We start from the raw sequence: 15,707 nt of genomic DNA, 5'->3' as shown, positions 1-15,707 counted from the left end.
GCCGACGATAAGGTTTTCTTTAGTCAGGCGATAACAGTATGAAACCTGATCCTTCGTAATAGAAGTGTAGGGTTGCTAGACATTTCAAGCAAAATTGCAGAAATCAACAAATATTGCAGGTTCTTTTCCAGAGGCGAAAAATCATTTTGAGGAATTTCAGGGGGGAATGAGGGATTTTACATTAATTTTTCCACGCATTCTTCTTTATTCTTTTTTCGGCAGGAAACGGGTCCTGCACTTGTTCACTTAACAGTTAACACTAATATGTTTCTAAACGTTAATTATTATGCGTATACGCTGACCTACATCGATGATCATCAGTATCATCTGGCGTTCAATAAGCAAATATCCATTCAACAATGATTCGTACTATTACAATGCTATTATATATATATATATATATATATATATATGAAAAATATTACGCAGTTTTAGTTACCTCGTATCATCACCGACGAAAGAAAGCTTGGGTTTCGAGTCATACGATTCGCACTTCTCAACATTCTCCGCAATTTATTTATAGCCTTTTATGACTTTGATCGTAATCTGTTCGAGCACCCTGTAAAAAGATTTGCCCCTCGACGAATCCTGCAATTTACCAAATTCACACTTCTCTCTCTTAAATACATGTACAAAATTGATATTGTTCGTAACGCTTGTACGCCAATTCTTTCAGTCCCTAAAAAACGTAAAAAAGAATATCTTTTTCTTGATTTGCATCACAATTAGCCAGGATGGATGTATCCTGTAGAATTCGTCGTAGTTACATTTTGGAAATTTTAAAAAAGAATCCATTGTAACTTTTATAAAGAGAAAAGCTGTATAATCTTTTCTTAAATATCTTTCGCGATAAATGAGTGTAAACGCATTGGGTTTCTTCTTTTTCGCTGCACTACCGAGCTAGTGCCACTAGTTGAAAAAGATAAGCATAAGCTTTCCATCTCTAACTTAATGCGCTAGTGCAGCAGTGCAGCGACAAAAAACAAACCTATTATAAGACACCTAATACATAAATAGCCGATTATACGTAGAGAAAACGAACGTTAAGACGCATAACTAGTTAATTATATCATTTTTCATTACTTAATATTACATATAAATATATTTATATCACAACCAGAGCTTAAAGTAAAATTCCTAACGACGAATTAAGCGATTTTTAAAACTAAACTCCAGCTTCATAAATTTTATGTCTTTTTCAATTCAATCCTTGTATTTCACGTAATTTCTCTTTCTTTTTTAATTCGCTTCTCGACAATTTATATTCTAAAAACTAAATATAATACAACTTACAAAGTTTTTTCATTTAGAACCAGTGCTTCGTGCTTAAAAAAGATACACGCACAAGTCAGTTTTCATTGATTGCTTGTTACAATTAGGCATAGAACGGCTACGGAAATGATCTTAAGTAATAATGAAGAATAACAACGTTGTCTCCTTTACTATCCCTTTCAAACATACAATTGTATCCCTATAATCGTACTTGATAATCATACTTTGAAGCCTTATTACTTGTAATCATCAATTATTAACAATCGATTTTAATCAACTCGGTTAACAAGTTGACTTTAAATTTGATTTAAGCTATTGAAAAAAAGTCTGTCAAATAAAAGTAAGATATAAAGTTTGGAAACATCCAGCGTTTCCTGAAATCATTAAATTCTCTAATTTTGATAATTTTTCATTTCCCCCGAAAGGCTCTGCCTGAACACAGTAAAAGAAAAACTTACTTTAATATATCCAATTTAGAATAATTATTAAAGCCTTAATTGCAAAACAATAAAGAGATTAGTGCAAATCATTTTAACGTAAAACAGAACGGACATAAAGTAATAAAACGTTCTGTAATTAAGATTTTCTACTGTATATTAGTAGATAATACTTTCATTTTTTTTTGTTTTAATAAAATCAATCATTGTTTCCACAGCATATCCGGATCGATTAATTATCACGGTTTTATATATTACATCAATAAACAATTGATCAATTTGTAAAAATAAATCTAATTAAAATACATTATATCGATCCAGATATTTAACTGTATAAAAATCTATGGAAACAAAAATAGTCTTAAAGCATTACAATTATAGCGACAGATTTCAAGCACACACTAAATCGCTTTTAATCGATTCACACAAATCTTACAAGTAGATATAATATATAATAATAAATTAACGCAGACAGCTTACTTGCTAAAATTCCGATGTTTCAATCTTCGAACGGTGAAAGTCAAAATCTTGAAGACATCACGATAATAATACATTCTACATTGATTTTTTTCGTGGAGGATTTTTCGCACCAGGAACGATAATGTGCTCCTTTTCTTTCATTTGTAAACTTTAGAATGTAAATGAGATCGTATCAATACTGTAAACCACTCAAAGCGTCCGAGCAAAAGTAACAAAAATAATGGCGAACAAAACTGTTTATCAAAAAATCAAATTTTTTACAACTTGCAAAATAATTCTAAACTTTGCATATATAGCATACAATGGTAAATGCGCACCGCATTAATTATAGCAAATGTTCAAGTACTTTTGAATTGAAGTAAACGAATAGTTGCTGTAAATTAAAAAGTATATATGTGATATACAATACATACTATATATTTAACGTCCACAACTTTTGATTCTACATTATTAAATTTAATACGAGAATAAGAAGTGAGTAATAATAATGGCTTTAGTTTTTACCGACGAATATATTTATCAAATCGATAATTTAATGGACAGTGATAAATGTCTTAATATATTATGTGCAAATTGGCCATTTTTCTTAATTCATTTATAGCTAGAAGAAATATTTAATTGCAGTATGTAGGTATAGGAAGCTCTGTCCTATCTATTACAGTGGTTATAGCACAATCATTTAAAAAGAAGTACCAATTTTTAAAATTGTGATGCTAGATTCACAATTATATTGTTGTATTACATGCAATCGAGACTCCAGTAATATATGTATGTACACTTACTCACCTCCTATTAACATATTATTTAGTAGTCTTTATTAAATCTAACAATAAAATGTTTATCCAGATTGACTCCATACGTTTGATTACTTTTAAGACACAGGAATGTGGAATGAAAGTTATTTAGCCAAAATTTGCGAATAGAGAAAATTCCGTTTGAATCGTCTATTTGCTGAAATCTACGACAGGGACATTTATATAAATTCTTTCATTCGAGGATTAATTCTTCTTCGCTGTTGAACTCGGATTCTCGTCTTTGTGTTTCTTCGAGATCTTCTTGTTATCCACGGTTTCTGTGCTCAATTTGGCAGCGCTTTTCTTTTCTAAAATTTCTTTATTCTGCGTTTGTAAGTGCGAAGAAATCTGAGCATTTTCCTTACCACGAACGAGTTTTAGAAAATACGTATGAGGTTTTTCCTCATTGCTTGTCGTGGCAATCTTTAAATCTTTCTCTTGCATCTTCTCCATATCAGGTGCTTCTTTCAGGCACTCGTCACTTTTACTACCGGTAGGTGAATCTTTTTCTTCAGCAATTCTAGGTAACTGCGTACTACCACAGGGATTTGAGATGCTCACGTTAGCCACATTAATCGAAATTCCATGAGATAATTTCGGATAGTCAATAATAGATTTTTGTTCTGCAACAACTTTCTTGTCTGCTTTATCTGTAGCTTCTTTTGCTATATCTGTCGTATCCTCTGGTATATCAATGTGGGATTGCGTTACAGTTACTCGCGATGCTGTTTTGCCAGTTGGGTTCACCAGTGGGGAAATTGATGTTTTTGTCTCTGCTGATCTTGGATGAAGCCTGTCTGGGCTAAGAGCCCTTCGTAGTAAAGGGGATCCTGGTTCGGCTGATTTTGGTCTACCATAACTTTTCTTTTGGTTATTTGGCGTTGATAAGCACACTCCTAGGAAAAATATCATTATTAACGTCTCAAGAAAATGATTAGATTATTATTAAGCAGTGATTTTCTACCTGGACTGTAAGATTGCGTTGTATTTGAGCTGCCAGGTTGATGTCCAGTGGGGAAAGCTAAAGGACTTGGACTTCTAGTGGGGCTGGCCGGAATTGGAGATGGACTTGGTGTTCTTGCCAAAGGAGATAAAGGAATATGACCCACGGATTTCCTTCGGTTTGGAGAATGTATATTCTTCGCGGCTGTATGTAATTTATGCTTCAGACCATGTAAAGTACTCGGTCGTTGGTAGTGAGATTGATTGGACAGATTTGTAATATTTCCTATTGATGCGTTTGATCCTGGGGATGATGAATTTGGACTGGAGCAAGGGCTAGATGTACCCGTTGAATGATATGACTCATTATTCGTTCGGTTTGAAGGTGGTGAAGGAGTACAAACTGATTTCGAAGTTCCAAAGTAAGGCGGGGTTTCCTGAGATCGAGTGAACGATTGAAAAGAACGACTAGGTGTAACCATTGAGGGGGAACAAATTCCAGCTGCCATCTGGGAAAAATTGAAACATAAGTTGAAAATCAATTTCACATGAAAAAAAATGGATATTACAAATTTCAGCATATAAAAATGCGTAAAGTGAAATGTCTCAGTGTTTCATCATGAGTTATGTTGAAATCATAAAAAACTGGAAAAGTTTCTGCAAGAGAGATGAAAGAAGAAATCATACCATAAGTGGAGGTTTGCTGTCACTGGATAGAATGGGTGCTGACAATGGGCAACTGATAGTTAATGGCTGCAATGAAAAATAAAATGCACATAACATAATCAGTGTGCTTACACCATAGCCTTGCTTGTCTTGACTCATAGAGTGTAGAAAATAAACTGTGAGATATAGTCACTTTTAACAAAGAATCTGAATGTAACTTAAAACTCAAATACAATTAGAATTAAGTATAATTGAATGATAATACTCGGTGTTTGAAGATAACAAAGCAAGATAAAAAACAATTAAGATTCAATATACGATACCTGCTGCATTTCTACACTGGCTCTTTTCGAACTTATTCGTTTAAAGAGGGATGTTTTTCGTTTTTTATCAGAATGATCACGTTTCTGCTTCCGCTGCTTGTGCAACGCTTTCCGAGCCATTTTGCTCTGTGTCAAGTCTCTTTTTCGACCACCAGTTTTAATGCTGGTATTTTCTAAAGGTGTACTTCGCAATGTTACGTGATCACCGCCGCTCAACATTAGCTGTAAGACCTGGGTATGATAGAGACCTTGGACTGGCTCGCCATTTATGTGAGTTATCAAGTCACCAGGTCTAAGGCCAGCTTCAAACGCGGGACTAGCTGGATCAACCGCCTGTAAGATCATTGATAAAAATTAATCAAGACTTTCTTTTGTACTCTGAGTTATTAATAATGGTTACGTTTTTCAAAGTTAACTGCAAGTTTCACAAATACTTTAAAATTTTTATATTTTATATTACATATTATAGGGAGGGTAGTAAAACAGCACTGGCAATGAATTTTGAATTACGGCTAATATATGTAGTAATTTACCATAACTAAATGATGCATGGTGTAAAAATCACTGTCCCCATAGTACACCCTAATAGTATGCACTGTGAAACCAAAGCCATGGGGTCCTCTTCGAATGATTATCGGAGGCTTTAAAGTAGTGACAAGAGGACTTAGTTCGCGGCAGGGTGATGTATCCCGGGAAGAAGCAGTTGACGATCCACCAGGTGATTCAATTTGTTGAGCATTGAAAGGTGTATCATCTAAGAAAAGAAAGATCAATTAGAAATCATACTAATAAAACTAAAGTTAACCGAAAGCACATAGGAAGTAATCGATTTATTACATGAAAAATCATTTGTTGGAATAACCAGCGATAATCCGCTTGTCGAGGCTGATTTAATGACTGATCTTGACTTTTGTTTTACCGCGGATAATGACGGATTAAATGATTCAAATGAATCGGTACTAGAATTATGCTTGTCCTCAGATATATCTCTGTTAGCTGCTGCCAAATCCAATCTATAAAAAAATGTAATGAGATTATTGAATTTAAAAGGTTTAATTAAACAATGAGTATGCGAATACTAGTTCACATGTCTTATGATGCGAATAATTGACTCACATATGTTCATCGTCAACTGATATACTGAACCTGGGCAGCTTATCGCGAGAGTGTGTGTGGCGCTTTCTTTGAATCTGGGGACTAATTTCATCGGATTCTGTCTGCGATGAATCTGGAGTACTTAAATTTAACATTGTGCCTTCTAATCGAGTATTTTTCATAGTAGGCTCGGAACCAACTACCGTGGCAGGACTGCTAGATGACGTATTCGATTTATCATTTTTATTTAAGGTTTCATAGACGCTTTTTCTCGACGAAGGAGGCCTTCCTTTGTCCAGCAAGTTTGCATTGAACTTGTTCTGTGGAGTGCTCGTCGTATTTCCAAAGGATAACTGAGCCATTGTACGCTCCAACTCGGTATGATATTGTTTTTTATCTGGATCTGTTTCGGAGTGCAATTGAGGTGGACGGGTTTGTGAGATTTTTCGAGACTGAGGTGAATAAGATGAGAAAGAGCCAAATAAAGGTGAGTCGTCAGTGTCATCTGTGTCATCGCCAATATCGTGATTGTATCTATCCATTCGAGCTAAAAATGAAATTTAATAAGTACACAAATCATATGAATGTAGAATGAATCAATACTCACTATCAAAGTAACTAGTATCGTCTTCGTTCACTAGCTGAGGTACAAATTCAGCCTTCTGTCTAAGTAAACTGTTCCAATTAACACCATAGAAGTAAGGATGCTCTTTGACTTCGTGAGAACCACTCGTGCCCAATCGTTCTCTAGGACTTTGCTGAAGCAGAGCTGTTATTATATCTTTTGCCTCAGGTTGAACAGGCCAATCATTTTCATCGGGCCACTCAATGTCATCGTTAACCGTATGGGCGAATAATTCCTCTGGTGTTTCACCAAAAAATGGTACACAGCCTATTAGAAATTCGTAAAGTATTATGCCCATTGACCACCAGTCGACTGGTTTGCCATATCCTTGGCGAAGAATAACTTCTGGCGCAATATATTCTGGAGTTCCAAAGACTTGCTTGTCAGAGAACTGTCTTGTATCCCTATCGATGTATCCTTCGTATAGATTTGTCGCTAAAGACATTAATCCCATTTTGCTCAATCCAAAATCAGTTAGTTTAATATGTCCTAAAGCAGTTATAAGTAAATTATCAGGTTTCAAATCACGATGAACGATTCCGTAGCTGTGAAGATACTCGACGGCTAAGACTGTTTCAGCAAAATAAAATCTCGCCATGTCCGGTGGCAAAGGGCCAATATTTTTTAGCAGGTTGGCACAGTCACCTCCTTCAACGTATTCCATTACCAAGCACAAATGTTTCTTCGTTTCGAAACTACAATACATAGAGACCACGAACGGATTATCCGTGAAGCTCATAATATCGCGTTCGGCAAACACCTGCTCGACTTGATTACGCAGCATCAAATTGTTTTTGTTGATCTTCTTCATGGCGAATCGCTGCCTCGTGGTCTTTTCTTTGACTAAATAAACTGCGCCGTATGCGCCATTGCTGATGAGTTTGAGAACCTCGTAATCACTCTCGCATGGCACGCGTTGAAACTTATCATCCTCTTTGTTTGGACTAGATGTACATTGTAAATTGCTGTCGCTCGAGCTAGCTGAATCCTCCAATTTATTCAAGTCGTCCTGCAATTCCGATATCGGATCTCGATTTAACGACAGCTGATTAATAATGTACTGCGGAATATCAGTTTTTATGCCAGCATTAATTTTAGCCTGACCTTCGGCTTGCTCGAGCAAATGATAAAACTCCTCTGGGTCAAATTCGAGACACTCCAATAAACGCGCTGGTCTTGATATGACCAGTAAAAGCTTTTTAATCAATCCTGTCAATCTTGTTGCAGCTTCTAACGACTTATCCTTTGTTTCCATTAACAAATGCTCCAAATTCTCACTCATCTCATAAAAATATCTTCTTGTTATTAATTTCTCCTGTGATTTTTGCAAGCAATCCCTCGCCATCTCGATTACTTGGTGATGCACGAATCTTAAAATTGGCAATGAATCCGGTGTCATATGTGCTATTTCGTTTTCGTCGATCTCTTTATTTTCATTAATAAAGTTTGTCAGTCGTTCCTCCATTTGTTGCGTAGCTTTTGGAAATCTTTCCTTGTAAAGAGTATTCATCATAACTATCTCACTGTCAAGAACTGGCGATCGGCTTGGACTACTGTAAATTGCAAAAAGTCGAAAAGATAAGAATTATTTGTAATATGCGCAAAATATTATGGATGATTGAATAAATATAAAATTAACTCAATGAGACCTTAAGCTTCGTGATCGCGGACGGTGTAAAGGAGATTTTCGACCTTCCTCGTCGAGACTGAATGGAATACTCCCAGGAATACTACCTGGGAATCCAGGATGAGACGAGCACGGTGTGCCTGGTTTGGAAAAATGGCAAGACAACATACGCAGCTCGTCTTTCGTAGGAACATTTGGCAGTTGGTGCAAACGTTCTTGGCTGGAGCACTGGGACTAAAAAGATTTGATGAGGATTTGAGTAGATTAACAGAGATTACAATATTTACCGAAACATTGCTTGATCCTGGAGTAGTTCCATATCCACTTGAAGGTAAGCTAGCAACAGACCATCTTCTACCATCCCCAGTCCCAGTGGCACCAGCTCCAATCCTTAAATTTATTTTTTTCTTTATATATTTCTTATACATTATTATTTCCAATATCTTATAGACCGTTTTGATAATTGGTTAAAAGTGACAGTGGATTTGTTATTCATTCTATCCTTCTATTTATAAACATTCCAATATAGTATACACAGTGTCATCACCTACCTTATTGAGTAACTAATCTTAAGATAAAGCTATATGAAATAAAAAGAGAATTAGGCTCACAAAAGTAAATACCTTTTAATTGGAGCAAAAGCAAAATGTGGACTGGATGACATCCTAGGACTTTCTAGAGGACTGCCTACGATCGGGATGAATGCTATATTGAAAATTAGCAGTGGTGAACATTAATCTTGTATATAATGTAAAAAAATTGAAAATAATAAAACTGACAGGGTTTTTTCTCATACAAAAAAGTTTCTAAACTATGAAAATGTTCTATAATTCTATAAAACTAATTTAGAATTTAAACAGCATGAATGTTGTTTATCATTGAGTGTCAACATAAACATTATACATATACCATTATTTTTAAAATAGAACTCTTGCCAAAAAACTTATGTAAGACAAGTAAAAATGATTGAAACTATAAATGACAGTAAGCATTATCTATTACGTACCAGACAGAGGAGAGTGACAGCGTGGTAGTGTAGGTGATGTGGTAGCAATAAAGGATTTTCTGTGAGCTGCCTTTATCGAACGTCTTGGAATGTTAAAGTCACGCTGTATAAAATTAGTTAAAAGTAATAAAATATAATTATTAAGTCCATAATAAGATTAATATCTTAAATGATTAAGAATGTTCTGCTGACCATGTGAACTGATAGAGAAGGTGCAGATTTTCCAATTGCAGAATTTCTCATTCTAACCAAATTAGAAAGCTCTCCACTTGCTGTAAAGCAAATAAAAACATGAGTTTCCTATTCTACCGAGAATAACCAATAAAAATAAAAACTAACCTGGTTGAACTGGGGCTTCCTTACTTTCTACCTTAGGTAATATAGGGCCCTTATGTAATTCTGAATCAGTATTACTTGTAGCTTCATCAGCTTCAGGCTGGTCAAAGACAAGCACCCTTGCTGAATTGCCATGGGAACGCAGACGGGGTCTGCTTGGTCTGTGCTTAGGCTGATCCATTATGTCACTTTAACACCTTTCACGCTTTCATACACTAACTAACTATAATAACATAAAAAGCATTTATATTGAATTTTGTAATAATTAAAACAATAGTATTCTTAAGTATTAGCATAGTATCTATTCAGAGTAAAACAATGATAAAAACCAATAGAAACATGAAACCTTTTTACTCAGATACTCATTTTGGATCAAGAATCTTTGAAAAATAAAAGGGTAGATAACATAATGTTATGTGTAAAATATCTTGGAATATTAATTGTTTACTTTAGAAAAAATAAAGTTAATTAAAGTAGTCTATTTGAAAATATTAATGAAAACCTTTTAAAGCTTTAGAGTAGAATTTCATATGGCTATTTAATGTTTTTTAAAGAAAATTTGAGTAGAAAAGGTTTGTAAAGAGAAATAATGAGGCAAGAAAAAGGGAGCGTTATAAAAATTGTCAATTTTACAAGGATGAAATAAAAGAAAGAAGTAAGGAGATTGGTATTTGGTGACAGAAATATTGAAAATAAACTCTCACCTGGTGGGGGTCCTTTGGGAACGTCCGGGAATACTTTACCGTTTTCGGAAGAGAAAACGCGAAACTTAGTTAAGTGAACATGACGATGGCGACAATGGAAATAGAGAAATGACGAGAGGCGACATTGCCAGATTGAATTAACATTTTTCCGCGATATTTCCCGGGAACGGGTAAGCTTAGTCCCGGGCACAGAATTTTTCACGACCAAATTAATTGCAGAACCTCCGCGGCTACCATGAGTTCTGCTGCTTCTGACTCATGATGGACGTAAACACATGCGCACACGTGTACGGACACACACATGCGTGCTTAACTTTCCAACACAACGCTATAACACGCGTTTGTTGTATATGTACACACACACATATACACGTTAGAACGAAAGTTTCTTGTTGCTCATAATGCACTTATGCATACTCAGCGATTTGCTGTTCTGCGCTTACTCGGTACTCCATCGACTCCATCGTGCATTATTACTGCCAAGCTGAGGGACTGACAACCGAAGCCAGTGGCGGGGGAATAGAAACACACTTTCGTTGAATGTCCCCATGTGACCACATTTATAGCGTGTGCCACCGGGTAATCTTAGTTAAAGAATTGGGGAGAATGGGGGTATATGCGTATATGGCGATATACCATTGTGTACGTGCAATGGTGTGCATCCGTGATAGATTGCAGACGCTTTTAGACCTCCCACTATGCCTTTATAGGCTGCGTTCGAGAAATTACTGCTACTGCATACGAGGTAAGCGCGGATGAGGGGACGACGACACTTTGCCACCCATTACAGGAACTTTTTGTCTACAGCGTTGGCAGCACTGAGAGCACAAAGAGTGTTAATCTTTCAAGATAGCATCTATTCCACTGTATTTTAAGAGCTTGTTAAATTGTAAATTTAGAGAACTTCAAATTCTCAACATAAACACAATACGCACCAGGCACTGACAGTATTTACAATTTTTAATGTTATTCCACTGTTTTTTAAGAGATTATTTAATTCTAAATTGAAGAAAGTTCAAATTCACAACATAAACACAACACACGCACTAGGCACTGACGGTATTTACGATTTTTAATGTTATGCCACTGTATTTTAAGAGCTTGTTTAATTTTAAATTAAGAAAAGTTCAATTTCATAGCATAAACACAAAATACGCACTAGGCACAGACAATATTTACGATTTTTGAAATTATTCCACTGCATTTTATGACATTATTTAATTATAAACCGAAGAAAGTTCAAATTCACAAAAAAACGGAACACACACTAGGCACTGACAGTTTTTACGATTTTTAATGATATTCTACTGTTTTTAAAGAGATTATTTAATTCAAAAAAGAAAGTTCAAATTTACAATATAGATATAAAACACGCACTAGGCACTGAAAGTATTTACGATTTTTTAATCTTATTCTTCTGTATTTTAAGAGATTTTCTAATTCTAAATTGATAAAAGCACGTATTGACAGCATAAACACAACATATGCACTAAAAGCTGACAACATTCACGACTTTTGAATTTATTAAAGTCTATTTTGATAAATTATTTAGTCAAAAATTGAGAAAAGCACGAATTCACAACACTAGCACAGCAAGTGCACTAAATACTGACAATATTCATGACTTCTGAGTTTACTAAAGTGCATTTTGATAAATTAATTAGTCGAAATTTGAGAAAAGTTCGAATATGTGTCACAAACAGCACGCGCACCAGACACTGACGTTTTTCACGAATTTTTCACTCATTTCACTGTATTTTGGAATAATTTTGGATTCTGAATGTAGAGAAGCAGGAATTTCGTCGGGCCTCTTTTTTCACTTTTTCTCACTTTTCGCGCGCCCCGGTGCACTCTCCACGCTTATCATCGATTATTTCGCCGAAATTCCTGCTTCTCTACGCATTCAGAATCCAAAATTATTCCAAAATACAGTGAAATGAGTGAGAAATTCGTGAGAAACGTCAGTGTGTGGTGCGCGCGGTGTGTTTATGATCCGTATTCGAACTTTTCTCAGATTATAATTAAATTATTTTATAAAGTATAGTGTGATAAGTAGAAAAATTGTAAATATCGTCAGTGCTTAGTGCTTGCAGTGTTTTTGTCATCTATATATTTGCTTTTCTCAACTTTAAATCAAATAATCTCCCAAATTACTACGAAATAAGTTAAAAATTCGTGAAAAATGTCAGTGCCGGATGCGCGCGGTGTGTTGTGATACATATTCAAACTTTTCTCAGTTTTTAATAATATAATATCTTAAAATATACAGTGAAATAAGTTCAAACTGGTGAAAAACATTAATGTCTAGTGCGTGTGATGGGTTTTGGTTTTATGAATTCGTACTTTTCATAATTTATAATTAAAAAATCTCTTAAAATACAGTGAAATAAAATAAAAATTCGTGAAAAACGTCAGTGTCTGGTGCGCGTGCTGTTTGTGACACATATTCGAACTTTTCTCACAATTTTTGACTAAATAATTTGTCAAAATGCACTTTAGTAAATTCAGAAGTCGTGAATATTGTCAGTATTTAGTGCGTGTGCTGTTTGTGCTGTCAACATGTGTTTTTCTCATATTATAATTAAAGAATGTTTTAACATACAGTGGAATAACATTAAAAATTTTAAATACTGTCAGTGCGTAGTGCGTATTTTATATTTATGTTGTGAATTTGAACTTTCTCCAATTTATAATTAAATAATCTCTTAAAATGCGGTGGAATAACATTAAAATTCGTAAATACTGTCAGTGCCTAGTGCGTGTTTTGTATTTATGTTATAAATTTGATATTTTTTATAATTTACAATTAAACTAGCTCTTAAAATAAAGTGGAATAACTTTAATTATTGTAAATACTGTCAGTGCCTTGTGCGTGTGTTGTGTTTATGTTGTGAATTTGAACTTTCCTCAATTTATAATAGAGCAATCTCTTAAAATACAGTGGAATGGATCCTATCTTGAAAATATTCTTTGTTCTCTCAGTGCTGCCAACTCTGTGGACAAATAGTTCTGGTAATGAGTGTGTAAAGTGTCGCAGTCCCGCGCAAATAAATAAGAGCACTGGTGTCTTTTCAAAGCGGTTCCTCAAAGCATCGAAAAATTAAGGAAAAGCCATACCTGGCACCTGGCGATTTTTAGCATGCTTTTTTTACACTTTCTACATTTTTCTTATATCTATCTTTATCCTTTGTATAAGTTGACACTGTAAAAAGTGCACAAAAGACAATAAATATAACGAGTCTCGAATAAAACAAACGGTCCTAATGAGCCGTACATACTGTAACTGGCAGTAAATTTTTGAACTTACCTATATTCGTTGTTAAAGTTTGAAGGGAGCTTTGATTACTATAATATAAGTCACGTAAATTGTAGATTTCAATGCTTTTTTTAGCTCGAGTGACGAATGAAGATATGGCTATAAACAGCCATGTATTTACTAAGGCCGAGTCCTACCAAAGTCTAATTAATTAAAGTGGTATAGTATCCGTTACGTGAACTATACTACTTTAAGTAGTTACTGGTTGTTAGTGATACAGTTCATGTTACGTGTACTATATTAATTTAATTAATTAAACTTTGGTAGGACTCGGCCTAAAACAGAAAATAAAATTAGTGCTAGGGGTGTTGTTGCAGGACAAGGTCCCTGTTTTACCCTAGCATAGGTCGGTAAATTAGTAATCTGGAAGATGGTAGAAACATTGTTACCTCTCCTTTCACATCCTTAATAAATTTCTTAAAAAATTCTTCTTATTGTAATGTTGATAATACAAATTGTCAATTGTTACAATATTGCATTTTCAACGCTATAAGTTAAGAATTGCGTGAATTGCGTTATTTTGGTTGATTTCAATAAAACATACTGAGACCAATTTTTAGCTTAGCTAATACCTAAGAAGAAAACCATGCTAAGTATTGGATTGAAGATTAAAGTTAGACAATTGATCTTAATTAAGACTGTACTAAGCTTAAGCTACATTATTGATAACGACCTTTATGTCAGATACTATTTAGAAAAAACTCAAAAATTACTAGTCTTCCTGCAAAAGGCAATAAGATTATTAATACAAAATAGTGTAAAAATACACATCCACATAAAGGATGCGTCTAAATAATCATTTAAATAGCATATACATACCAGTACAGTACAGAAACGTTCCTGAAACGTCCTGCTTATCAAATTAATTCCAGAAATGTTTCAGAAACGTTTCTAAAACTATGTGTGCTATATGCAAATTTACAGTGTTAAATTAAATATTTAGTTATTGCAAAAATAACTAGATTAACAAACTATAGATTCGACTACAATTTACTATTTTATAAACAAAATACAAGTCAAATATTTAATTGAGTCAAAATGTAAAATAATTTAATTGAAGTAATTATATTTTTCGCATTTTAGCATTATACTTTTGAAGTAGAATTGAAGATTTTATAAAAATGAAATAATATACAAATTCTTAACCAATTAAATAAATAAGAAACGCATCTATTTCAATTTTTTTCAAATGATATAGTTCTTATACTTTGGTTTCGTCAAGAAGAGAAACCAAAAGTAATTGAAAAATTTGGAATTATGCATATATTTATGTAATTGATGAAACGTTTGAATTCGTATATCTAATTATGCAAATACGTCTCTAACTAATGATCATATCACATATATTTTTGGAAGATCAAAGATGGAAGAATGCATTTATACAATTGGCATATCTTGTCCGTACAAGTTTTTAACAGTTAAATAACAAAAATGTGGCTTTTATTAATGGTATAAAATAATTGAAGTTGCACCGTGGCTAATTTAAATGGCAAAACATCCCAACCGAATAATTTGTTATTTATTCGATTATATTAAAACGAGCCTCCGTGAATTTACTTCGGATTTTAATAGTTTTCATTTTATTTGATTATCGTTTTAGTTTCCCGGTGTTGTGAATTTACTTGTATCTCCTTAATCTTTCTTCAAAGTTGCTTATTTAACGAATCATCTTAAAAATATCATCAAAATTATTTTATAATTTACACTTTAAGCGTATATATATAAAACGTGACACATGTATTCTTTTAACTTTTCTCGCTATGATTTGAATTCTTTCATTTTTTCAGCAAATGCCCAGCATTTACATAGGTAATACGAAATATTTAATTTGTAATGACCGTCGTTGGTCAGTGACGGTATACGTTATAAGAAGATAGGATGATGTCGTCGGGGTCCGTGCCAGATAATCTGAATTTGACTACAATGGGCGTTTGTTTTTATTTTTCATTGTGTATTGTGTACTAAATACGGGCTTGATACCACAAGCATTATTCACTTACACCCTGTTTACCTTTATCTCCGTTGTTAAATGCTCCTTTTTATATTCAATTTTAATCCAATTGTTATTAAACATTAAAAAAGTG

At 34.0% G+C, this 15,707-nt stretch overlaps 1 protein-coding gene across 3 annotated transcripts; it reads right to left on the bottom strand.

Annotated features, from left to right (window-relative positions):
• Positions 1 to 16: 16 nt before the first annotated feature.
• On the bottom strand, positions 17 to 10,916 carry LOC136774570 (microtubule-associated serine/threonine-protein kinase 3-like). Of its 3 annotated transcripts, none has more exons than XM_066728964.1 (15): positions 10,308 to 10,915; positions 9,607 to 9,826; positions 9,460 to 9,539; positions 9,268 to 9,370; positions 8,885 to 8,966; positions 8,549 to 8,651; positions 8,284 to 8,495; positions 6,617 to 8,187; positions 6,031 to 6,556; positions 5,752 to 5,927; positions 5,448 to 5,668; positions 4,915 to 5,247; positions 4,613 to 4,678; positions 3,948 to 4,434; positions 17 to 3,879 (listed from the first exon to the last, which is right to left on the bottom strand). In XM_066728964.1, the coding sequence occupies exons 2-15, from the start codon at positions 9,782 to 9,784 to the stop codon at positions 3,188 to 3,190; spliced, it is 4,830 nt and encodes a 1,609-aa protein (XP_066585061.1). In that variant the 5' UTR covers positions 9,785 to 9,826; positions 10,308 to 10,915; the 3' UTR covers positions 17 to 3,187. The 3 variants fall into 3 exon arrangements, with proteins under 3 accessions (XP_066585061.1, XP_066585062.1, XP_066585063.1); XM_066728965.1 differs by having other exon boundaries at positions 6,061 to 6,556; XM_066728966.1 differs by lacking the exon at positions 4,613 to 4,678 and having other exon boundaries at positions 10,308 to 10,916.
• Positions 10,917 to 15,707: the final 4,791 nt, after the last annotated feature.

Source organism: Prorops nasuta, unplaced genomic scaffold, assembly GCF_024137725.1.
Source record: "Prorops nasuta isolate Cenicafe-Biocafe unplaced genomic scaffold, Cenicafe_Pnas_1.2 PNAS00006, whole genome shotgun sequence".
Classification (NCBI taxonomy): Eukaryota; Metazoa; Arthropoda; class Insecta; order Hymenoptera; family Bethylidae; genus Prorops; species Prorops nasuta.
The sequence above is the reverse complement of the archived record's forward strand: the minus strand, read 5'-3'. Positions and strand labels throughout refer to the sequence as shown.